Source organism: Sycon ciliatum, chromosome 6 (genome assembly GCF_964019385.1).
Source record: "Sycon ciliatum chromosome 6, ocSycCili1.1, whole genome shotgun sequence".
Lineage (NCBI taxonomy): Eukaryota > Metazoa > Porifera > Calcarea > Leucosolenida > Sycettidae > Sycon > Sycon ciliatum.
This window is the reverse complement of record NC_088648.1, coordinates 18,859,914-18,886,379: the sequence shown is the minus strand read 5'-3', so window position 1 is coordinate 18,886,379 and position 26,466 is coordinate 18,859,914. Positions and strand designations below refer to the sequence as shown.

General features: G+C 45.3%; 2 protein-coding genes across 2 annotated transcripts in view; one reads left to right on the top strand and one right to left on the bottom strand.

Annotated features, from left to right (window-relative positions):
- Positions 1-26,466, bottom strand: part of LOC135819562 (uncharacterized) — a 205,263-nt gene that overhangs the window by 163,847 nt on the left and 14,950 nt on the right. The gene's annotated exons all lie outside the window — the stretch shown is intronic.
- Positions 21,095-22,406, top strand: LOC135819013 (uncharacterized protein DDB_G0271670-like; the record flags this gene model as incomplete). Its single annotated transcript, XM_065332163.1, has 2 exons — positions 21,095-21,962; positions 22,006-22,406. Coding segments are annotated over 2 exons (1,269 nt in total), but the record flags the coding sequence as incomplete, so codon positions are not given.

Genomic DNA, 26,466 nt, shown 5'->3' with positions numbered 1-26,466 from the left:
ATCCCTGGTCAGGAGGGTGGGCACTGTTGCGTACATTCCAACGGGGTCGAGCACGCGTCTGCAGTGCAGTATGGCATCACAGACTGCGACAGAGTCATACGAGGATACAATCAATCACGTCCCTGACTTCTTGAGGGGCGGATGGTAGAGACGGGGCGCTCTGGCGGGATTTTACGGTAATACTAGTTGTTGTCCTTCAAATTCTAACCCTCTGGACAACACCTCGTCCCTAACGGCAGTGCAGGAAAACGAAACTCTACAGAATCCGCGCCTTCCACTCAGATCCACCTGCTTGAAATCATCAGGTCTAACACCACCTGACAGAAGAAGTCTGATGAAAAAGGCATGATCCTTCGAGGACTACCCTTCATTCAGCTGAATGGAACAGATTCTAGACATCTTTATAACAATTCTACACGCACTCTAGCCAGTTTCTGCAGAAAAAGATATCACTATCGGAGCTCCCCGCTGCCCGCCGTGTTACACTCTCTCTCTCTCTCTCTCTCTCTCTCTCCCTCTCTCTCTCTCTCTCTCTCTCTCGCTCTCTCCCGCTCTCTCTCTCTCTCTCTCTCTCTCTCTCTCTCTCTCTCTCTCTCTCTCTCTCTCCCTCCCCACCCACTCTTGGTGCGTCTAGGGGGCTATGAAGTCGAGACCCTAGGTCGGCGGAGCTCCCTAAACCTCACCACCACTGCCACGATTCAGGTTGTGCGTGCTTCCCCTAGCTGCATCTCATGTTTGGCATTCAGTGGTCTTTGTAAAAAACAAACAAAAAAAAAAACACGTGGCCAGGTCTCACGTCTTCTCCAGATTCCATTCGTTCGTGGACCAGCATCTCGAGCGTCCATGCAATTCGTGGGCAGCGTGTATTGGAACAGGCTTTCGGCAAATATTCGTTGCCATGAAGATATTCTAGGTTTCAAATCCCTGCTGTGCCCAGATGTTCTTGACACGCTTTCTCTGTCTTCACTCATTCGTCAGACATGTGCATTTTGATCTTTTGGTTTGGTCTCTAATCGACAAACTGACTTTTCTCCTCAAATACCTCAACTTCTCTATTTCTATTTCATACATCTGCTTCACTTATTCCTTACTCTTTTCTTTCTATCTTTTTCTTTTCTTTCCCTTGTCATTTAATCACTGCCACTCACATACAAATAGCGTCATAAAATATAAAACACAAGATTTTCTCATCTTTTTCTATTTCTTGTTTTTCATTAGCTTTAGCCTGTTCATTCACATTCTTCATCATTTGTGAGAACTAGACCTGGTCTAGTGAGAAGGCATTCTACTGCCTGTAATTCTGGTGACGTAAAATAAAGTAACAACAACAACAACAAGCTCAAAAATTTGCTTGCACTCCCCTTCAGTAACGTCTGGCGCTAGCCAGGGTCCACACAGCTTTATTTTGGTGTTTGTTGGTGTGTTTGTGTGTTTGAGTCACGCCTGGCGCTATCCCGTTTCTGTCCCGTACCGTACCGCACCATCAAACACAGCTGGCCACATACAGCTGGCCGCAATATTCAAGTAGGGCTTTCAAACGCAAGATCATAACGTGAAGCAACTTGGAAGAATGAGTATGAATGCGAAGTGTATGGGGGAATGCATGTAGGGCGATAGTGCGGGTTCGAATCCCCGGTGATGCCTGAAAAAATAGGTGAATTGAAAATGTATACCATCCCTTTTCCTTTTTTGCCGTCATCAAGGCGGTGGACAGTGTCGTACTACCCTCGACCGTATCTGTCCGGTACCTGTCCCGTACCGCACCGTTCATTAAAAGACGGCTGGCCACAATGCATATTCAATTATGGGTTTCAAATACAAGATAATAACGTGAAGCAACTTGGAAGAATTCGTTTGCCGCCCGAGACCAACATAGCCGTTCTCTATGAAAATTGCTGTACATTTCCTCTGAAACATTACATTGACCGATCCTCCTGCATATACATTCACAAAATCAAACTTATCACTGCCCCTCAGCATGTGCAGCATTCCTTAAACTGGTTCAATGAATCCTCAACAAGCCGGAACTCGCTTCGTTTCCCGATTGCAAGAAACAATTCTATGAGCAAATCGCCTGTATTCCTAGCATACCAATTATGGGATTCTCTTCCTCAGCAATTAAAGTCCAGCAACACCCTCAATGCGTTATTAAGCTTGATAAATATACACGTACGTCGATCTTCATTTACTAATCATTGATTTCAATTCTCTTTGTGTATTACTTCAAGCTACAAAGTAAATCACATATGCTACCTGTACAATTCATTTGGGTTTTGGATTAATTTACTTTTATTTCATTTTTATTTTCATTTAACTTGCCATATTTTGCGTGTGCATTTTTGCCTTCTTGTTCTTTTATTCCATGGCTGGTAGCCCTCATTCATAATATTGGTTGACACCATGTCATCCATGAATTGAGAATAATAATAATAATAATAATAATAATTAGTATGTATGCGAAGTGTATCGGGGGATGCATGCAGGGCTATAGCGCGGGTTCGAATCCCAGGTTATGTCTAAAAACAAAAAGTAGAAATTTATAAGAATTTATAACATCCCTATGCTTTTTTTGTCTAAGTCATCAAGGCAAAAATGCATAGCGTAGGGCCCTGAGCTTCCAAGCTCTCTCGTTTACAACAAGATAAAACAAAACAATGAAGAGTGCCAAGGGGTTTCATGCCGTCTGACTACTGCGGAGTACTTGGTGTACGCACGCATGGACAAGTACTATGATGCGTACAGTCACGTGAGTATAATACATATCAGAACTCTTATCGAGGAGCAGCCCTTCATTAAAGTACTCGGCGTCACGTTTGACCAATAGCTAAAATTCAGCCCGCATAACCGAACCATTGTAGTCTGAGCAACGCATTGACTTGGAGCCTTGCGCAAGGCATTCCATTTTGCTGGCCCGACAAAGAGCCTACAAAGCCTTTTTCCGGCCGGTTATGGAGTATTGTCCAATCTTCTGGATGGAGACAGCTCCTTCCCACTTGAATCGGCTGAACTGGGTGCAGGAGCGAGCCATCAAGGCAATACATCCGCTATGCTGGCTTCATAGCCTCACAATTCGCTGCACCATCGTGCCCTCTGCCTCCTGTATAAAGCCCTTAGCGATAATTCTCCCGCTCTTCTCCCCAGACTGGCCCCATCCCCGACACACCCGCCCAGGACCACATGCCTCACCCCCTAGGCTGCACGCCTATCCACCGCGCATCCCCATCAGTTTCTGAATGTTCTTCCTACAAGTTCCCGGCACAATGTGCGCCGAGCCTTTCCCCACTCCGTCATCCCTATTTTGAACCAGCTGCCTGCCTTTATCATTCCCCACCCATTTCACCCAAAGAACATCCAAAAGTTCCAGACAGCAGCTTATCACCATTTCCTCACAGCAAACTGGCATTTTTTATTTATTTATTTTTTTTACTATTATTCACAAACCCAACTCGTAACATAAATAATTATATGGACAAAAACAACAGCTACTGAGCAGGGGCTGCACTGTGCAGCAGTGATGGTGAGGTACCAGGGGCTCCACCGACAAAGGTCTCGGCTTCAATGCCACAAGCACACACCAGGAAAAAGAAATAGAAATGTAAAGCAAAGCTAGATCTAGCTATGGGGAAGTAGAATGGGTAAAAGTACCGGTAGGTGTTTAGAAAAATAGAAACAAGATGAGAAGAGATTGTAAATTTAATATCAGTGTTTGGACTGATAAACAATGTACATGTCAACTTCATCATCCAAAACTTATGAACTTTTGAAGTATCCCTGCCCGACCTGAGAAGAAGAATAAAACTTGACTGCACCGCGCCTACCACTGGGCTACCTGTTACACTTTTTCAATAGATCTGATACGAAAATCGCACAAAGAAGTGCAAAGAAAACAAGCTAAAAAACAGAAAAATAATAAGGCACCCATTTTGATAATCCAGGGGATGGCCCACGCCTGGTAAAAGAATAAACAGAGAAAAGAAAAGAATCATAACAAGTTTTTTTCCATGTATGCAAAACACAGCTGAGCACTCTGAGCAAGGCCAGGTACGCGGATTAGCGGGTCCGGTAAGCCACGAGCTCGAAAAATTACAGGAAATCTGTTGCCCAGTACCAATTGCTGTCTCTCAGGTTTCGGTAGACCTTTGTCTTGAATGACTGAAAACGAGTTTTGTGTGGGCGCTGCGACAGCAGCCTGTCAGGAAGGGAGTTCCATGCGCCAATACAGCAGTACGGGAACGACCGCTTCACGACGGATGGAGCTGAGACAGGGAGCGTGTCTGACAGTTGATAGGCGTGGCTAGTGGCATTATTGTGCTGGTTCCTGGTTCTGGGGTTGGCTTGAGAAACGCGATGCGGTGGCAATACAGCAAGTAGCTGAGGAGGACCAGTAATGAAATGCAATTTGTACATGCACGAGAGAGCAGCAACAGACCGGCGGACAGCGGGACTGGGGAGAATTGCACCAGGGCCAATGATGCGCAGTGCGCGGCGTTGAACATTATCCAGACGTTGGATGTGGCTGGCTGGCGCGCCCATCCACACTAGCGGGGCATACTCCATCAGGGGCCTCACGAATGCCTTGTAGACAGTCGTTCGGCCAGCTGGCGTTAGAATGTGGGCCGCTCGTCGGAGAAAGCCGAGGCGCTCCTGGGCGCGGATGGTCACGGTTCTGAGGTGACTAGCGAAGGACAATTTGGAGTCAAATCGAACACCAAGCAGTGATATGCTGGTTTCCTCCGGTACATGGGTGCCACCAAACAGGATTTGAGGCAGGTCTAGGTCAGTGCGTCGGAGGGTAGCAGTCATAGCCTGTGACTTGGTGGGCTTGAAAGACACTTTCCACCGGCAACCTCACTCATGAAGGCGGTTTGTAGATACCTGCAAGGTGTGTGCAGCGTCCCGAGGGCACTGAGCTGAGGATACTAGACTGTATAGTGTCGTATCCTCCGCGTAGGCCTCAAGCTGAGCATTGCCATCAAGAACATCGGCAGCGTCATTCACGTATATTAGAAACAGCGTAGGGCCCAATATACTGCCTTGGGGCACCCCAGCAGAGATTTGGTAGAGAGAAGAAATCTGACCGCCGACTAAGCACTGGAGTGAACGGCCGTCAAGATAGGGCGATAGCCAGCTATGGAGAGTGCCAGTAATGCCGAGCTGCCGGACCTTGTAGAGGAGGTCCACGTGGGAGACCCGGTCAAAGGCCCCGGCTATATCGACTGCGAGAATTCGTGCCGCGCCACCTTGGCCAACGATGTCCACTCAGGCGTTATGAAGCGCCGGTAGTGCGTCTGCCGTGCCGAGACCTCTGCGGAACTCAAACTGGTGGGGAGTGAGGAGCTGCTGCCTTTCAAGATGGTTCATCAGTTGGCGACTGACAATAGCTTCCATTACTTTGGACATTATGCATAATAACGAGACTGGGCGGTAGTTCTTCATAACAGAGCGCGAGGACCGTTTGTGGATCTGTACCACGTCAGCTGTAATCCAAGATTCTGGTTGAACTCCGCATCTGAAACAGAGAGCGAATAGCTGGGACAAAGGCTTCGCAAGTCCTTTGGCACACTCTTTCAGGACCCGGGCTGAGATGCCGTCAGGACCAGTCGCCTTTGATATGTCGAGTCGCGCTAGCAGACGGTAGACAGTGGCGTTAGTGCCAGTGCTCCGGTTGCAACAAGGTCAGGTAAGTCGTCAGAAGTAAGATCCTGGCCAGTGACACTGCACTTCCTGGAGAAGAAGGTGCCCGCCGGTGTGGTCTTAGAGCTGTTTAGCCAGCCACGTTGTGAACGAAAGTCCCCAGCAAGAATGAGACTTGCGCCGTGTTGACGGGCCAAAGGAAGGGTGTCGTCGAGATGATGGATAAGTGAGAGGTCACCGGGCCCGCAAGAACCCGGCCGGTACACACCTCCCAGGACAACTTGTGCCCGGCACTGAGCTGGATGGATACCCACAAGACGGCATGCTGGGGGGCGGCCAGTTCATCGATGCTCAAGGCTGGGAGAGTAGATCGCACCCAGATTGCAACTCCACCACCGTGTGCTGTGCGGTCGAGCCTGAATGGAGGGCTATAGCCCGGGAATATCGTGTCCGACACTTGGCTACACTTGGCCCTTCTCTGTTGTGAACTTTGTTTCGGCTACCACTGCGACGTCAGGGTTGTGCTGTAGTAACGGGTGCTGGAAGTCGCCTAACTTGCTACTTAACCCGAACGCATTTGTGTACAAGAGGCGAAATGGAGCAACCACGGAAGAAACAACAAGAAAAAGACGAAAAGCTAAAAAATACCAAAATGTAAACCTAGAGCTAAAGTTCTTTAAAACAAAAATATTCTGAACGTGTTTCTAAGATTTAAAAACGCCAAGTGTTCTGCTTGCTGCCGGCTGGACCCTTTCTCTTCTTCTTTCTTCCACGGACTTCGGTGAATTCGGTTTCAGCTGAGGGGGAGGTCGAGCTTCGCTGCCTTATGCTGTTGGTGCCTGCTTTCCTGTTGCTCTTAGCGCAGCCAGCCAGTAGGGCCATTGCTCTGTCTTCGTCACTAGCAGGATCAGAGTGGGCCAGAGACGTGGTGGGGTCAGGCTGCTGTGGGGAGGGGGTGGGGTTCCTCCATCTGCCTCATCAGCCCAGCTGCTGTCGGGGGACAGAGCTAGAGTGAAGTCGGGCTCACCTTCAGCGCCTTACACTGAGGCAGATTCGGGTTCCCTGGATGCATCCCTTTCCGCATCCGATCCTCCCGCAGGAGTTGATCCCCAGTAAGGTTTGTCTGACCCCACGCCACTAGCACTGGCAAGCTGGCGGTTGGCTGTCGGACCCGAGGGAGGCTGCTCATCCAATGAGCTTGGATTTCCCGCCTCTCGTCCTGCTACTCTTTCTGCATCCGACCCTCCTACAGCAGATGAGTCCTGTTCGTCTGACCCCACGCCACTGGCCAGTTGGCGGTTGGCTATTGGACCCCGCACCCATGGATTTGTCGTACTCCGTGTGTGGGTGAGGCGATTTTGACAGGCCTTTGCCTCATGTCCACCTTGCTGACATCGAAAACATGTTTGCGTTTGACCTGGGTACCAAACCCGTACCGTGGTACTATCGGAACCTATACCCACAGTAGACGGCATGCCCTTCTTCAAACTCATCCTTGCATGGCGGGTTCCCGTTTCGAATGAAAAAAAACCATGCTCCACGATCTTTCTTGTTATTGGGCCATGAATATCTCCAAATGCCCCCAAAGAACTTGCAACTGCTCCATCATGTAAATGCAATGGGCATCCAAATACCGATACTGTGAGTACTTCACTGCCGCCCACAGTAACAGGTACAGCCTTACCGCTTATTGACAAGCCGGAGGATATTGACAAGCCGGAGGATACAAGCCAGTCGCGTGCGGCTCCACAGGACCCTGCTACGAGGCACCAGCCACACTTCCCTTGTAAATCCACTTCAGCTCAGCAGGGCTAACTCAACTTGGATAGTTCCTCTATATAGAAAACGTGATCTGACGGCCAGTCAGGCTCTCTTCTAAACAGTATGGAAGCGGACGCAGGAGCGCCAAAACTGCTCCCACCCGCCATGACTACAAAAAAGTGATGAGCTGGGCGGCTCATAGCATACGCGAGTAGGAGGGTACTGTGTCCTAGACTGCATGGACATAATATCTCCTCACAGACAGTCTTCCCTTGAATTTAAAAGTCCAACAGTGTTCGCGCAAATAATCAACTTATGGTTTTGCTCAGTGAGCATTACAATTTTTTCATTCTCTTTCTTCTGTTTTCTTTATCCACATGCCTGGCGCTATCTCCTAACTGTCCCCTTCCGTACCATCAAAGGCAGCTGGCCACAATACCGGTATTCAATTAGGGCTTTTAAATGCAAGATCATAACGTGAAGCTACTCGGAAGAATGAGTATGTATACGAAGTGTATCGGGGGAATGCATGCAGGGCGATAGTGCGCGTCTGAATCCAAGGTTATGTCTTAAAGAAGATAGAAGAAATGAAAAATTTATAACATCCCTATGCTTTTTTTGCCTAGGTCGTCAATGTGGTAGACGGTGTCGTATTACGCTCGAATGCAAAGAGAAAGTTTATTTCTTTCGCTCAGGGCTCTTCGCCATGCTTTTTTGCCAAGCTCATCTTGCATGTTATTCAAACAGATGGAAACTTTTTGCCATACAATGATGTAGCCGATCAGTTTGTTGTGGCATGGTTGGGCATTGTAGCCGTCACGGTCGACGTAATACGCCATAGCCGATCAATGGAAGAAACACTTCCATCAGTTCTAGTAACATGCATGATGAGCTAGGCAAAAAAGCATAGCGTAGGGCGCTGAGCTTACAAGCTCTCTTGTTCACCTCAGTGTGTGGAGGTAATGTGGATTCTGTAGAAAAAGAAAAAAAGTTGTATCAATAACAACAATAACAATAAGAACCATGCAGCTCATTTCATATCACAACCTATCTATGGCGTCCGTTGGTATTCTGCCCTTTGTCTTACCAAATGTCTCTGATTCTTAGGATCCAGTGAGCAATGTCCGATACCCCTGTACTGCATACGAAAACTGACTCCGATAGTAGACCACCCATACGACACATGTTGCTTCAGAAATTGCTGGAGATTCGCCTGTAGACTCATAATTATGGAGCACACAGTGGAAGAAACGAACAGAATGTATACACCTGTCATTGCCACTGGCCATTTAACCCTCATTCAATGTTGACTTTTTTCCTACGTTCCCAGTATTTTGGGGTCCTTTTCGACCCCAGGAAAGTTTTGGGTGGTATTCTTGCAAACACTCCATTTTGTGTAATTTGTTTTCCGTGTGACCTTCCAATACACCAATGCTTTGACCAAACTGCATTTTGTTAATAGCTCTGAAGTTTAAAATTCAAAAAGAGGACCAAAGGTTTACAAGTTGTCCGTTTTGTCCAACACTAACGGTTATAAGCAGAATATTGATGAGTCAAAAATGTGCAACAATTAGCACAAAACGGACTGATGAGATCATGACATTTTTGACTCAACATTATTCTGCTTATAACCGTTAGTGTTGGACAAAACGTATAGCTTGTAAACTTTTGGTCCTCTCTTTTAATTTTAATCCTTGGCTCTCCATCCGAGTTTAATCTACACGCCTGATGAGCCGTCAGCATCTTTACGGCGAAACGTAGATCTACGTCGTGTGACACTACTTGTTCTTGCCGTTTGTTAGTCCATCACAAGTTCCATTCCACATGTATATGCAGTATAGTACCAAGAGATAGTGCCGTCCGGTCTGTCTTGCTTCGTGATCGCGTAACTTCACCTCTTTTGCTTATCTCTGATAACATGAGCATCCCAAGTTGGGTGGTCTTTGTTTCGCGTTTCCGAAGTGAGCTGCGGCCGTCCTGTGCCGTGGTCCTTCGTCCTTCATCACCATATTGTCATAGCTAACATTCTTAGTTCGCTGTGATGTTGAGCTTGTTTTCGTCTAGAGTGCGCTCACATTCCCCTTTCTTACGTTACTTCATAACTTAGAACCTTCCAAGTTGGAAGGCTGCTGGTTTGCGCATAATAGACGTGATGGAGCTAAGCATCAGGTCGTTGAATGTCAGGATCTCATCAGTCAGTTTTGTGCTAATTGTTGCACATTTTTTACCCAACGGTATTCTGCTTATAACCGTAGGTGTTGCACAAAACGGATAACTTGTAAACTTTTGGTCCTCATTTTGAATTTTAATCCTTGGCTCTCCATCCGAGCTCTGAGGTTTGTGAGGATTATTATGCAAATTGGAAGAATACCACCCAAAACGTTCCTAGGGTCCAAAAGGATCCCAATATACTGGGAATGAGGGATTTTGTTTTAAGACGAACATTGTCTTGTAAGGCCTCATACTTCAGTGGGTATCATGCATGTATTCTGTGACCATGTAAATCAATACCAAAACTATCGCAACTGTTGCACTTCCCTGTGTTATATTACTGGGGTCCATTTGGACCCCGCCCGCATTTTCCGTAATAAAAGTGAAATCTATCATGTACCTCTAACCCAGACTACAAAGGTCAAAAATAATGGTTCTACCAATTACATTATTCAGAACAACAGATGGCTTGATCAGTCACAACTTAAAGTTTCATGCCATCTCAGGCACTCATCACCTGATGAGTGCCTGAGATGACATGAAACAGGTGATGAGTGCCTGAGATGACATGAAACTTTAAGTTGTGATTGATCAAGCCATCTGTTGTTCTGACTAGTGTGTCACGACTCTACCTTCCAGGTATCGAGCTCTCTTGGATTTCTGCTGGAATTCACAACAGTGTGTTCTACCAATTATATATACATACGTTGTAACGCTGCGTTTCATGCACGTAGCTAAATGCTAAGGCAATCATCAGACAACTAATGCTTTTGTCGCGGGATAGCTGGTTCTTATTGCGGGGGATACGCATGGGCATGTAGAGAAGGTGTGAGTTATCAATGCAGGGCATGCATGAGAAGAGCGAGTGATAAGAATTACATCACTGGATGGGCATGCGCAGAAGGCGCGAACTATGCATGGAGCGTGCAGAGGCGGAGAAACCACCAGGCAGGACGAGGGTAAGCCATGGGGGCACTGGGCAGGAGGTGTTATGTGTGGCGGTGGAAGCACACTGTGGTGTCCACATTAAACAGCCGCGGGTATTCAGAGGATGTGGCGGTGATAGTGGTAGCGCGTGGTGGCTATGTCACGGCAGAGTAGGTGGAAAGGTGGAACTTGTTTTGATGTCTGCACTTTCATACCAACTCCGACCTCTTGTTGAGCAGACTATATATTTATCTCGGTTATCGTGTTGTTTGGTTTGTCGGGTTGAACTCCCGGCAGCTCTCGCTCTTGCGAGAGACTTTTGTTCCTTGACAATGTTTCCAGACAGATGAGTTACTACTAGATGAGTTACTTGAATAAGCCGAAGGCAACTATATTTATGGAGCGCAGTAAGAATGACTCGTACCTCACAGCAGGAACGTTCAACGTTCGTTCCTTGAACAGCAACATCAAGAAAATTACAATAATACAAGATTTCGAACAATACAGGCTTGACATCCTCGGAGCCAGTGTAGACACGTACGACAACGGACATGTTCTGTATCGCTCGGGTGGATCGTCGTCCAGAGCTGGAGTTGGCCTTCTCATCAACAATATACTAATTAATCATGTGGAGTCGTAAAAATTTATCTCCGAACGGATGATATCAGTTCGTCTCCGAAATGGACCTCGACCTGCCAGCAACTCCCTCACGGTGGTCTGCTGCTACGCTCCGACGCTGCAACGCTCGACATCACATCCTCAGGAAACAGATTACTTCACTCTGCACTACGAGGTATTGCCCAGGAGTTCAGTAGAAGAGATGATTTTATGATATTGGGAGACCTGAATGCAAAAGTAGGGAGCGCCCGACCTGCTTCAGGAGGCGCAGTGGGTTGTTTCTCCAAGCACGTATCAAGCAACGCAAACGGTGAGAGACTGATTGAGCTGTGTGAAGAGCAAAATCTAATTTTATGTAACACTATATTCAAGCATGGGATGGGACAGCAGGAAGATGGGACAGCAGGCAGATGTGGCACGTATGATGCAGTTGGCTTCTCTTGCCTACAGAAACATGTACGGTTTATGGTCCCGCAACAGGAAGGTATCAGTACAGCGGAGGATTCGGCTCTACAATGCATTCGTTTTGCCAACACTTCTCTATAACTGCTGCACTTGGGGATTAACCGAAGCTGTCCGGGCCAAACTCGATGCTTTTCATCGCCGACAGCTAAGGAATCTGCTTGGAAAGGTATCCCACTATTATCTTAAACAATGATCTATACGCCAGGTGTCAGGCAGTGCCGGTTTCACGGATGATTCAGAAACGACGTATGTCCATGCTGGGACATGTGCTTCGACTGGATGACGGCACCCCTCCGCGAAAAGCAATGGAGAGCTATCTAGCGCATACCGGGCCAGGCAGAAGGGGCCGACCACGTACGTCGTGTGAAACAACTTGTTTTGTAGTCAACTAGTCCATAGTTAGACCGCTTTGTCAAATCGCCTACTGGTCTCGTCATCGTCCAGTGACAATCGACAGTCTTTGTTCTGTTGGGACTCTTAACTCGTTTCCATATGTCCTTTTCCTTTCTACTTTTATTATTGGCTCAATACCCGAGTTTTAAATTGCACACCTGATGAGCCGTCACGAACCATACGGCGAAACGTACGTCGTGTGAAACAACTTGTTTTGTAGTCAACTAGTCCATCACAATGTCATGCATGAGGAGTACTGTACGAGTTTAGATTTCGGCTTGTACAATTCGTTCTCGCAAAGCTTCCCCCTTCTTAACTTATCTTTGATATTTTTGGCCCACCCAAGTTGGTGGTGTGCTGCTTTGCTGCTTCGAATTGTAGTTAGATAGCTTTGTCTAATCGCCTACTGGTCTCGTCATCGTCCAGTGACAATCGACAGTCTTTGTTTCGTTGGGACTGTAGCTTTTGCTCATTTTCGTTGTGCTTGCCTTCCCCTCTTTGGTCTTTCCATAACCTTGAACATTCCTAGTTTGAAGGCTGTCGGTTAGCGCTACGGAGATCTGTTGAAGCTAGGTGTCAGGACGTCGAATGTCTCAGTACTCTGTCAGTTTTGTGCCTAGTTGTTGCACTTTCTGACTGTATATAGTATCTAGTTACAGTGGTGGACAGTTGCTCTTTTAAAACACGTTTCCATATATCCTACTTTTATTATTGGCTCAATACCGGAGTTTCAAATAATAATAATGTTCAAGCATCGTATGCAGCATCGTTCGACATGGTTCTCGGATGGACTCGTACACAGGGATGGCCAACCTGTTAGAAACATGATTGATTTTGTGATTATGTAGATAACCAAGCGAGGTACAGAGGTCTTGATGGCTAATTAAAGCCCAAGGGACCAACCCGAAGGCTTCGATCAGTCATCAAGCCCCACTGTACCTCGCTTGAATATGCTTCAGACGATCCCCAACAATTTTTTTGATTTTGAATTCAATCGCTTTATTCTATAGGTGATCTCGAGTGTGGACAATGTCGGTCTTTCGTTTGGGATTTCACAGCTGCCTGACGTCTATAGTCCATGTCGTTTTCGTCCCGTTCGTAAGTTTCACACAGAGATTACAGCAAAGGGAAAGTCATGTCGGTGGACGAAAAACCTGTTTCATGAGAAATGTTTCAGGACTACGTGACAAGAGCCAGACGTGGCCAAGTGAAGAGTCGTGGAAGTGTTTTCACTTCGACCATACACACCTTGCTCACGCTGCATAGTGCTGAGAGCTCTGCGGTGCTGGAGCTAGATTTCCAACTCCACAAGTTGACCAACCCGAGGGCTTCGATCAGTCATCAAGCCCCACTGTACCTCGCTTGAATATGCTTCAGACGATCTCCAACAATTTTTGGATTTTGAATTCAATCGCTTTATTCTATAGGTGATCTCGAGTGTGGACAATGTCGGTCTTTCGTTTGGGATTTCACAGCTGCCTGACGTCTATAGTCCATGTCGTTTTCGTCCCGTTCGTAAGTTTCACACAGAGATTACAGCAAAGGGAAAGTCATGTCGGTGGACGAAAAACCTGTTTCATGAGAAATGTTTCAGGACTACGTGACAAGAGCCAGACGTGGCCAAGTGAAGAGTCATGGAAGTGTTTTCACTTCGACCATACACACCTTGCTCACGCTGTATAGTTATGAGAGTTCTGCGGTGCTGGAGCTAGATTTCCAACTCCACAAGTTGAGAGCCACCGCATCCCCGACCACCACCTCTATCAGTTTCTTGTTCTTATAGCCAGATCACCTTGAAGAGACTGAGATTGGGCATGATCAGGGCTTGGATGGTTTGACCTACAGTTGCAAATGGCAGCGGGCTTTGATGGTTTTCTCGTGCAGGCTGCCCCTGACACTTTTGACAGCGGGCTTTGATGGAATATCAAAGCGCGCTCTCCGAGGCTGCTGATTGGTCGTAACATAGCAAAGGGCACGTGGGTCGTTTGAAGCGAAAATCAAACACAGTGCGCGTTGTGAATGCCAGATCATACGGTGGATTCACAACAAGATCCGATCACCATGCGGTTATTGCAGATTTTCGACTAACATTCTGGCGATGTACAACATCTAAAGCAACCAACGACCGCTGTTTCATCAAGTACAACGAACCCTCACAAGACTCTGCTGAAAGTTTCAAAAATTCCATAGCAAGCACGTTGCCAGACATAAACACCCCGCCTGAAGATATTTCCACGCTAGATCAAACCTGGGAGAGATTTGGGTTATCTACCCATGCAGCAGCGGAAAAGACATTTGGAAGAAAGAAACCACAGAAGAGGATTGCTAGAAGTACGAGCCCTGCTGTTATTGAGCTATCAACTCAACAAAAAGAAATCCACAGCCGGATACATATGGAGAAAGATCCAAACAAGCGGAAAGAACTAACATAAAGTAGAAACAAGATCCTTCACCCTATCCGAGCATTACTCAGAAACGAAGGTGATTTATATTGGCAGCCAAAGCGGAGGCAGTGGACGCATTACGCCCGGATGCAAGATCGTACTTCAATGCCATCAAACAGCTAAAAACACTTCGAAATCCTGACAAACCTTCCCCAGTACGACTCGCAAATGATAGTGGTGAAAATGTCACAAATGTTAATTGGAAATTTGAGGAATTCAGCAAGTATTTCGATTCAGTGTTTTACCGGAGCGACCAGCCAACGCTTTTCCCAGCACAACCTAACAGTAAGGCAGAAGACGAACCATTTACCTCCGATGAGATTAGGAAGGCCATCATGCACCAGAAAATCGGAGGCGTGGTTGGATGTGATGGGATCAGTGCGACACTGCTACGTACGGCTTCGACTGTCATTACTCCATGGCTGACTACCCTATTCAACTACAGTTAAGAAACTCCATTATTGCCCACCTGACCTTAGATGTGGCCTCCTGGTGCCAGCATACAAACGAGGAAAACCTATGGGTGTACCGAAAAGTTATAGACCGATCATGCTCCTACTTCCTCCGGAAACGAACACTTCGTGACATTTTTACATGAATTTTCAAGGAGTTACTGTGCTCAACAGAAGTGTGCTTTTTGGAAGAAAAACACATCAACACATTCAATCGACATATCTACAACATCTACAGTATCGATTAGTGGCAGTAGAGTCTCAGTCTGGGTCGCCATTGCTCGACTCATCACGGCTGAAACCGGTCCAAGTGGCAGGTCGATCAACGCGATGTCGTATGTCGCGGAGAAGCTTCTCCGCGTTCCTGATCATCTTCGGTGTTACCTGAATGCCTTCTCCAAAATCTCGGCGGAGACCGCGGTACTGCTGCAGGACTGGTACTCATTACCGTCTTCGCTGTCGCTCGAGGACAAACACAGGCAGAGCCAAACATTTCAAATTTCCTCCGAGGGATATCATAGTCGTACCAGCACTTCCCCACTGCCCCGATCAGATCTCGCATGTTCTCCTTTGCGACCAAGGACACATCACAGAGGCTGCTGGAAAAGGCGACATCATGCACGTTGAGGTCTGGGCTCTGCAGTGGCTGAACGTTGACTTCTATTTTGAACTTGTTCATCTTGCTCTGCTGCGTGAAATGACGATTGTTACATCTCTGCGTTTTATACTTTTGACATCATGCCGACCTGTTCGCATGCCGACAGGCGTTTCGGGGATGGTGAAGATTTCAAAACGCTAGCTGCGATTGCTATTCATTTTCCACTCTTCTTGCTCCTAGTTGCCATTGTCCTGCTCTGTCAAGTTCTGAACTAAAACATAGCAACGACGAGAAGTGAGCGCAGTGATTTTCTTCTCATTGCGTTTGGTGGACGAAAATGAAAAAGACATGTTCGCTTTGCTTTGTTTGCAACGTCGACACCCTTGCTCTGCGACGACTGTCGGCTCTCCAGAATATGAATTATGCTTTCCTACGCTTCCGAAATGTCATGTCAGTGTTCCAGGCTGACAGAACCAGTGAGAAAGAGCGAAATAACAGCAGCGAAAATAATGAAAAAAGTCACGAAGTTTTTGTTTCCGGAGGAAGTATCAGTTGTTCGCAAGGTGCTGACCCGCATCATCACCATGCGTTCACAACAATCTACCACCTCATATGTACGTGAAAGTCAGGCAGGCTTTACACCCGAACGTTCCACGGCTGACGGAGTTTTCTATACCCGGGTCATGTGCGAACGTGCACTACTTGGTGACTGGAAATACTCTGCCGCACTATTGAACTTCAGCGGAGCATGTGATACCATTGTCCGTGAGAAGGCGGTGGCGCCGTTTTCAGACTCTGAAGCTGCCACTGATGTCGTTCCCACTCTGTCGGACACGACGGTGAGAGTGAAGCTCAGTTCTCATTTAGGCAAAGCATTTGCTACAAATATCGGAGTAGTGCAGGGGGATCCGCTCTTTTCCATCATGTACAATGTGTATGCTGAGGGAGCCATGCGCCACCATGATCCTATGCTATCGTACTTATCTTTACCAGCACCAACCACCCAATATGTAGACGAAACAACAATCCATGACACGGAGAGGCCAGAAGTCGAGGAGATGGTGGAGAAATTAAGTGAAAAATTCAAAGAAGATAACCTAATACTCATAAAAAGACTAGTCATGTGATATCGGATGTGTCCACCGCACATGCTGATTGTCCTGATGTTAGTTCTGACAAGTATGAGTCATTCATTGCTAGTCATTTTGTTTGAGCATCCTGATTGTCGTGCTGTGTATTCAGATGATTGTTTTTCGATTGTGTCACGTGTACGCAGTGCTAGATTGCTGAATGTTTTGGAAGCCGTATACATCCACACAAAGAAACCCAACCCTTGCAAGCAGAAACAAATTAAATTCACACTTAGGCTGTTAGGTAGGTCGTCAAAACCTCATTAGTTACATGTATGTCCAGTGGTTGTCTCTTGTTGTGGCACTACATGTCACGCTTATTGAGTTTTCTCGCACTGGCACCTTTGTGTCATTATTGCAATTTTCGCTGTTTACTTTAGCTATCTTCTTCTTTGCGCTGTTTTACCACCTCCTTACTGTATTTAATCCACTGTTCCTTTTCCCTTGCCTGTATTTCACCTGACGAGAAGGCTTGAAAGTATACTTGTGAAAAAAACTTTCAAGATGTTCGTCATGAGCCTGATGTGTGTCCTCATTATGAGTATTATCGCATTTTGTCTCAGAGGAAACTGTTTAGATAACCTAATGTTAAAATATTCCGAAAACACAATATTATTACAGTAACTAAAGCCGACTCCTCTTCGCGATCTGTCAAGCTGCTTGGCTCTTTGTAAGGGTCCGCAGGGGATATTCAGGCAAGAATAGGTGCTGCGAATAGAGCGTTCGGCTCGATTTCATGATAGCGCCATAAACGAGCTCCAAACTTTGTATGTTCTCTGCCCTCATTCTGCCTATCCTGTTGTATAACTGCGGACTGCGGGCACTGACACAGCAACTCAGTACTCGGCTGGACGCATGGCACGGAAGAAAATTGCGGTACCTGCTTGGTGTTGTGTACCCTCACAACATTTCAAATGCTACGGTATACTCCTCAACGCGACAAGACTCAGTCAGCACTACCTGCCGCAGACGTTGGCTGCTCTGGCTGGGCCATGTTGTTCGCGAAGGACCTAACTCATCGTCCTACCAAACACTGGAGATGGCAATTAATACCCGGGACATCAAGCGCCCACGTGGCCGACCCCATCTCCGATGGATTGGTAATGTTAAACATGATCTAAAGCTCGCCAATATTGATATTTCTGACTGTTTTAAACTGGCTCTAGACAAGACAAAATGGTTGAAGCTTGTGGAAACATGTGCTGCGCTTGCGAAGTTGTTCTTACTGCGATACGTTCTAGCAATAATGAGATGACTTTTGTTGGCTTTTCTGCCTAGATTTCGTTGACAGATGCGTTAAGCTCATGGATCCTTCCATGAGTGACATGCGAACTGTACCTATTTTTATTATCGTGTTGTTGAGGAATATTATGAAGTTTAAGGGAGATGTGATGCAACAAAGTAAAAATATTTCAAAAATAATACCCCTGGGTTCAAACACCCCACAACTCGGAATAAGGGTTAAAGATATCCTGTTGAGCGTAGACTTTTGTGTTTGGAGGGAATGTTTCTTCTGCAAACGTTTCAAGTTTAGGCGTACATGTGCTCTTTGCAACACAATGCCCCATTCTTTCTCAGTTTCACACCTTGCTCATATATTGCGCCCATATTCCTCAGTAAAAGCAATTGTCATCCTATTCAGTATCACCTTCTCTGACGAGCCTTTTTGCTCATATACGTGAAACAGGTGTCAGGGTAAAAGTCAGTATCCGTACCCGTATTCCCGTAACCCCTCCTTGCTGGACTTTCTCTTGTGTGTAATGGCTTCTGACGATAGCAGCTAGTCGGCTGAAGAGCGCATGAAGCAGAGTAGGAATCACTATACATGACATTGTATCATTGCAAAGCTGAATGATCTCGCTCAAGTGACTATGGCATTATCCGCACCTGAGAGCAACAGGGTGTGCTGAAACTCTCCGAATTTGGACAGCAGCCCGCCTGCATTGGTCAGGAGGAGCTTCATGATTGCTGGCTGTCTGCAGGCAGTTGTTGTTGCTCGGCAGACTTTTGCTGCTGGTGGTCTTCGTCCAGTTTCTTGAGCAGTGAGCTGCCGGAGTCAGGTGAATCCCCATGCCGCCGCTTGCGGTCGGGAGGCAATAGTTATCACTGTGCTTCTAAAGCGCCGTGTGTACTTAAGGTCTTGCGTTTTCAGCTCAGACATGACCACAATATTTTTTAATATACGTACCGGACTAAGCCATACAATGCTGAGGCCACTTTGTTGCAAGAACGTACTAATATCCACGGCAGTCTCTAGAATGCCGAAGAGATTGAGTATGCCATTATGAGAAACTACCGGAGCGCTAATGAACGACGATCCTCTGCATAAGAAATAGGAAAAAGAGAGATGCCATGGGCACCGTTTAGATAATTGGCGCGTAAACGTACCAAAATCAAGGATCATTTCATCACAAATATGGATTTTCCCTCCACCAACACATACGAACATCTCCGGACATGGTTGGATTTAACTGCAAGGTTATTTTGGATTGAAAAATGCCACGTGGGGACTATTCATTCCATTATTTGTAATAATATTATTATACCGGTTTTAACACATGATACGGAGGGCATTATGGCTGATTTATGCCCTAGTGCGTAGACCGAGGTCGTGCACCGCAGGCCTGCAGTAGTAGTAGTAGTATTAGTAGTAATAGTAGTATTAGTAGTAATAGTAGTAGTGGTGGTAGTAGTAGTAGTAGTAGTGGTGGTAGTAGTAGTAGTAGTAGTAGTAGTAGTGGTGGTGGTAGTAGTAGTAGTAGTAGTAGTAGTAGTAGTAGTAGTAGTAGTAGTAGTAGTAGTAGTAGTAGTAGTAGTAGTAGTAGTAGTAGTAGTAGTAGTAGTAGTAGTAGTAGTAGTAGTAGTAGTAGTAGTAGTAGTAGTAGTAGTAGTAGTAGTAGTAGTAGTAGTAGTAGTAGTAGTAGTAGTAGTAGTAGTAGTAGTAGTAGTAGTAGTAGTAGTAGTAGTAGTAGTAGTAGTAGTAGTAGTAGTAGTAGTAGTAGTAGTAGTAGTAGTAGTAGTAGTAGTAGTAGTAGTAGTAGTAGTAGTAGTAGTAGTAGTAGTAGTAGTAGTAGTAGTAGTAGTAGTAGTAGTAGTAGTAGTAGTAGTAGTAGTAGTAGTAGTAGTAGTAGTAGTAGTAGTAGTAGTAGTAGTAGTAGTAGTAGTAGTAGTAGTAGTAGTAGTAGTAGTAGTAGTAGTAGTAGTAGTAGTAGTAGTAGTAGTAGTAGTAGTAGTAGTAGTAGTAGTAGTAGTAGTAGTAGTAGTAGTAGTAGTAGTAGTAGTAGTAGTAGTAGTAGTAGTAGTAGTAGTAGTAGTAGTAGTAGTAGTAGTAGTAGTAGTAGTAGTAGTAGTAGTAGTAGTAGTAGTAGTAGTAGTAGTAGTAGTAGTAGTAGTAGTAGTAGTAGTAGTAGTAGTAGTAGTAGTAGTAGTAGTAGTAGTAGTAGTAGTAGTAGTAGTAGTAGTAGTAGTAGTAGTAGTAGTAGTAGTAGTAGTAGTAGTAGTAGTAGTAGTAGTAGTAGTAGTAGTAGTAGTAGTAGTAGTAGTAGTAGTAGTAGTAGTAGTAGTAGTAGTAGTAGTAGTAGTAGTAGTAGTAGTAGTAGTAGTAGTAGTAGTAGTAGTAGTAGTAGTAGTAGTAGTAGTAGTAGTAGTAGTAGTAGTAGTAGTAGTAGTAGTAGTAGTAGTAGTAGTAGTAGTAGTAGTAGTAGTAGTAGTAGTAGTAGTAGTAGTAGTAGTAGTAGTAGTAGTAGTAGTAGTAGTAGTAGTAGTAGTAGTAGTAGTAGTAGTAGTAGTAGTAGTAGTAGTAGTAGTAGTAGTAGTAGTAGTAGTAGTAGTAGTAGTAGTAGTAGTAGTAGTAGTAGTAGTAGTAGTAGTAGTAGTAGTAGTAGTAGTAGTAGTAGTAGTAGTAGTAGTAGTAGTAGTAGTAGTAGTAGTAGTAGTAGTAGTAGTAGTAGTAGTAGTAGTAGTAGTAGTAGTAGTAGTAGTAGTAGTAGTAGTAGTAGTAGTAGTAGTAGTAGTAGTAGTAGTAGTAGTAGTAGTAGTAGTAGTAGTAGTAGTAGTAGTAGTAGTAGTAGTAGTAGTAGTAGTAGTAGTAGTAGTAGTAGTAGTAGTAGTAGTAGTAGTAGTAGTAGTAGTAGTAGTAGTAGTAGTAGTAGTAGTAGTAGTAGTAGTAGTAGTAGTAGTAGTAGTAGTAGTAGTAGTAGTAGTAGTAGTAGTAGTAGTAGTAGTAGTAGTAGTAGTAGTAGTAGTAGTAGTAGTAGTACTACTGAGTTTTTGGACATTGTATTGCATTGCTGCTCCATCTACATGGCTGTATTTGTGTTTCACATCTCCATTTCAAGTTTCCTAATAAAGATTGTGTCAAGTAGTAGTAGTAGTAGTAGTAGTAGTAGTAGTAGTAGTAGTAGTAGTAGTAGTAGTAGTAGTAGTAGTAGTAGTAGTAGTAGTAGTAGTAGTAGTAGTAGTAGTAGTAGTAGTAGTAGTAGTAGTAGTAGTAGTAGTAGTAGTAGTAGTAGTAGTAGTAGTAGTAGTAGTAGTAGTAGTAGTAGTAGTAGTAGTAGTAGTAGTAGTAGTAGTAGTAGTAGTAGTAGTAGTAGTAGTAGTAGTAGTAGTAGTAGTAGTAGTAGTAGTAGTAGTAGTAGTAGTAGTAGTAGTAGTAGTAGTAGTAGTAGTAGTAGTAGTAGTAGTAGTAGTAGTAGTAGTAGTAGTAGTAGTAGTAGTAGTAGTAGTAGTAGTAGTAGTAGTAGTAGTAGTAGTAGTAGTAGTAGTAGTAGTAGTAGTAGTAGTAGTAGTAGTAGTAGTAGTAGTAGTAGTAGTAGTAGTAGTAGTAGTAGTAGTAGTAGTAGTAGTAGTAGTAGTAGTAGTAGTAGTAGTAGTAGTAGTAGTAGTAGTAGTAGTAGTAGTAGTAGTAGTAGTAGTAGTAGTAGTAGTAGTAGTAGTAGTAGTAGTAGTAGTAGTAGTAGTAGTAGTAGTAGTAGTAGTAGTAGTAGTAGTAGTAGTAGTAGTAGTAGTAGTAGTAGTAGTAGTAGTAGTAGTAGTAGTAGTAGTAGTAGTAGTAGTAGTAGTAGTAGTAGTAGTAGTAGTAGTAGTAGTAGTAGTAGTAGTAGTAGTAGTAGTAGTAGTAGTAGTAGTAGTAGTAGTAGTAGTAGTAGTAGTAGTAGTAGTAGTAGTAGTAGTAGTAGTAGTAGTAGTAGTAGTAGTAGTAGTAGTAGTAGTAGTAGTAGTAGTAGTAGTAGTAGTAGTAGTAGTAGTAGTAGTAGTAGTAGTAGTAGTAGTAGTAGTAGTAGTAGTAGTAGTAGTAGTAGTAGTAGTAGTAGTAGTAGTAGTAGTAGTAGTAGGAGCAGCAGCAGCAGCAGCAGCAGCAGCAGCAGCAGCAGCAGCAGCAGCAGCAGCAGCAGCAGCAGCAGCAGCAGCAGCAGCAGCAGCAGCAGCAGCAGCAGCAGCAGTAGCAGTAGCAGTAGCAGTAGCAGTAGCAGTAGCAGTAGTAGTAGTAGTAGTAGTAGTAGTAGTAGTAGTAGTAGTAGTAGTAGTAGTAGTAGTAGTAGTAGTAGTAGTAGTAGTAGTAGTAGTAGTAGTAGTAGTAGTAGTAGTAGTAGTGCGGTCGGCGAGGTCCATCGCCGCATCATCGCCAGGGCAGTCATGCGAGTGGTGGAGAGCGATGTTATGGACGTTGTTGCACCTTCCCAATTATGCGTTGGAATCCCATCCGCCTGCGAGACTTGTGTCCACGCTATGCGTGAAGGGTTCAATAACCCCAGCACGGAAGGAATCCTGTTAGTTGACGCATCAAATGCGTTCAATTCCGTCAATCGTAAGGCTGCACTCCACAACATTCGGCGTCTTTGCCCAGCACTGGCAACGTTCGCTAGCAATACCCATACGGATCGCGTTTGTTCGTGACCGGCTCTGGCGAACTACATTCAACAGAGGGCACATGTCAGGGTGACCCTCTCGCCATGGCCATTTACGCCCTGGCCATTACCCCGCTTGTCCGCCGCCTGGCTCATCTGCACCCAGACACCTTCCAGTTGTGGTATGCAGATGATGATGCTGCCCTTGGGAGGCTGCTTCGTCTTCGCGGCTACTGGGACACGATCGCAGCTCTCGGACCACGCTATGGCTACAATCCAAATGCTCAAAAGACTGTGCTGGTGGTCAAGAATCATCTGTTGGAGCAAGCCAATACCGTGTTTGATGGCACGGGTGTCATAATCACTGGTGAGGGGTCCAAGTACCTGGGTGCACCGATCGGAACACCTGAGTACTGCAGCCAACACCTGGCTGCGGAGGTCGGTCGCTTTTCCCGCCAGGTCCGCCGGTGTGGTGATTTTGCGGAGACCCAGCCACATGCTGCGTATACAGCCGCAGTGAGAGGGCTGGTCCCCAAGTGGAGATATGTCATGCGTGCTTCGCTCTGCTCCGGCGAAACCATGGCGCCTCTCGACAGTGCAGTGGATAATCATCTTTTGCCTCCGCTGTTGGGTCAGTCAATTGCCTCCGGGAGCGCCTTGCGCAGATTGATGTCGGCACCTTCTAAGTGTGGCGGCATAGCCATCCCGATGTTGGCGGACATTGCCACGATAATGTACAACGATACAGTTAAGACGACTCGGCCAGTGCGGGGGCTATACAGGTTCCCGGACGTGCCTGAGACTGGTCGTGTGGGATCAGCTGCTGATGGCGGGGCGGATGGTGGTGGTTCGTCTGGCCTACGGGAGATGGCGGAGGCGCTCCAGGAGGCGGAAGGCGCACGGCGGGCTGCTGCACAATCAAGGCGTCGGGCTGGCAAAGCATCTTTGGCCAGTCTGCACGATCATCTATCCGCCACACAGCAGCTTTTGATGGACGTTGCCGGCTCTGCCGGTGTCTCTTCCTGGCTTACGGCGGAGCCTCGTCTGGCGCACGGCACCGTCTTGAATGCCAGTGACTTCCGTGATGCACTTGCTCTACGGTATGGTCTGCAGCTCCCTGGGCTACCGTCCACTTGTGTCTGTGGTGATGCCTCCACGATGGACCATTTGCTAACCTGCCCCGCCGGCGGGTATCCATCTGCCCGGCACGATAATGTGCGTGACATCCTGGCGGAGACGCTCTCCGAAGCTGTTCGCGATGTCGAGACAGAGCCACGTCTCCGGCCGCTGTCTGGCGAGGATCTGCCCTATGCGACGGCTAACCGGACTGATGAGGCTCGGCTGGACATTCGTGCCCGGGGCTTCTGGACAAGGCAGCAAGACGCTTATTTTGATGTTAGGGTAACCCACCCTAAGGCGTCTGTGCTGTCTGGTCCAGAAGTCCTTAACCAACTCAGGGCCCATGAACGGCAAAAGAAGCAGCAGTATGGTGCCAGGGTCACTGAAGTCGAGAGAGGCTCTTTCACCCCTCTTGTGTTCGCCACGAATGGGATGGCGGGGCCGGAGTGCTCACGATTCCTGGCGACACTTGCCGGTCGGCTCGCGGAGCGCAATAAAGACATCCGGTATTCAAGCATCGTCAGTGCATTGCGTGTTCGGCTGGCATTCTGCCTCGTACGGTGGGCAATAACCTGCTTTCGCGGTTGCCGATCATCCTACCAGCGTCGCGTATGCTCGTCGTTGTTGGTGCAGTGTCGACAGGCTGCCGGCTGAGATTCAGTGTCCATGCGTCAATCTGGACAATATAACAATAGCTGAAAGACCTTAACAATTGATTACTTCTCTTGACACACTAGTGCATTCTCTCTTTCTTTCTCTCTTTCGTTCTTACTCACTCTTTTCCATCACTTGTGTGCTTACCATGATATTTTTTTGCCCGTAAAAGTGGTTTGGTCAGTAGTAGTAGTAGTAGTAGTAGTAGTAGTAGTAGTAGTAGTAGTAGTAGTAGTAGTAGTAGTAGTAGTAGTAGTAGTAGTAGTAGTAGTAGTAGTAGTAGTAGTAGTAGTAGTAGTAGTAGTAGTAGTAGTAGTAGTAGTAGTAGTAGTAGTAGTAGTAGTAGTAGTAGTAGTAGTAGTAGTAGTAGTAGTAGTAGTAGTAGTAGTAGTAGTAGTAGTAGTAGTAGTAGTAGTAGTAGTAGTAGTAGTAGTAGTAGTAGTAGTAGTAGTAGTAGTAGTAGTAGTAGTAGTAGTAGTAGTAGTAGTAGTAGTAGTAGTAGTAGTAGTAGTAGTAGTAGTAGTAGTAGTAGTAGTAGTAGTAGTAGTAGTAGTAGTAGTAGTAGTAGTAGTAGTAGTAGTAGTAGTAGTAGTAGTAGTAGTAGTAGTAGTAGTAGTAGTAGTAGTAGTAGTAGTAGTAGTAGTAGTAGTAGTAGTAGTAGTAGTAGTAGTAGTAGTAGTAGTAGTAGTAGTAGTAGTAGTAGTAGTAGTAGTAGTAGTAGTAGTAGTAGTAGTAGTAGTAGTAGTAGTAGTAGTAGTAGTAGTAGTAGTAGTAGTAGTAGTAGTAGTAGTAGTAGTAGTAGTAGTAGTAGTAGTAGTAGTAGTAGTAGTAGTAGTAGTAGTAGTAGTAGTAGTAGTAGTAGTAGTAGTAGTAGTAGTAGTAGTAGTAGTAGTAGTAGTAGTAGTAGTAGTAGTAGTAGTAGTAGTAGTAGTAGTAGTAGTAGTAGTAGTAGTAGTAGTAGTAGTAGTAGTAGTAGTAGTAGTAGTAGTAGTAGTAGTAGTAGTAGTAGTAGTAGTAGTAGTAGTAGTAGTAGTAGTAGTAGTAGTAGTAGTAGTAGTAGTAGTAGTAGTAGTAGTAGTAGTAGTAGTAGTAGTAGTAGTAGTAGTAGTAGTAGTAGTAGTAGTAGTAGTAGTAGTAGTAGTAGTAGTAGTAGTAGTAGTAGTAGTAGTAGTAGTAGTAGTAGTAGTAGTAGTAGTAGTAGTAGTAGTAGTAGTAGTAGTAGTAGTAGTAGTAGTAGTAGTAGTAGTAGTAGTAGTAGTAGTAGTAGTAGTAGTAGTAGTAGTAGTAGTAGTAGTAGTAGTAGTAGTAGTAGTAGTAGTAGTAGTAGTAGTAGTAGTAGTAGTAGTAGTAGTAGTAGTAGTAGTAGTAGTAGTAGTAGTAGTAGTAGTAGTAGTAGTAGTAGTAGTAGTAGTAGTAGTAGTAGTAGTAGTAGTAGTAGTAGTAGTAGTAGTAGTAGTAGTAGTAGTAGTAGTAGTAGTAGTAGTAGTAGTAGTAGTAGTAGTAGTAGTAGTAGTAGTAGTAGTAGTAGTAGTAGTAGTAGTAGTAGTAGTAGTAGTAGTAGTAGTAGTAGTAGTAGTAGTAGTAGTAGTAGTAGTAGTAGTAGTAGTAGTAGTAGTAGTAGTAGTAGTAGTAGTAGTAGTAGTAGTAGTAGTAGTAGTAGTAGTAGTAGTAGTAGTAGTAGTAGTAGTAGTAGTAGTAGTAGTAGTAGTAGTAGTAGTAGTAGTAGTAGTAGTAGTAGTAGTAGTAGTAGTAGTAGTAGTAGTAGTAGTAGTAGTAGTAGTAGTAGTAGTAGTAGTAGTAGTAGTAGTAGTAGTAGTAGTAGTAGTAGTAGTAGTAGTAGTAGTAGTAGTAGTAGTAGTAGTAGTAGTAGTAGTAGTAGTAGTAGTAGTAGTAGTAGTAGTAGTAGTAGTAGTAGTAGTAGTAGTAGTAGTAGTAGTAGTAGTAGTAGTAGTAGTAGTAGTAGTAGTAGTAGTAGTAGTAGTAGTAGTAGTAGTAGTAGTAGTAGTAGTAGTAGTAGTAGTAGTAGTAGTAGTAGTAGTAGTAGTAGTAGTAGTAGTAGTAGTAGTAGTGGACAGTGTGCTCCCGAATGTGGCATCTTCCTCAAGACCCTCGCAACACAATTGCACCATAAGAACTCGGACATACCGTATCGTCTCATCATCAGCCACTTGCGCTCGAGAATCAGTCTATCTCTGATGCGGTGGCAGATTACTT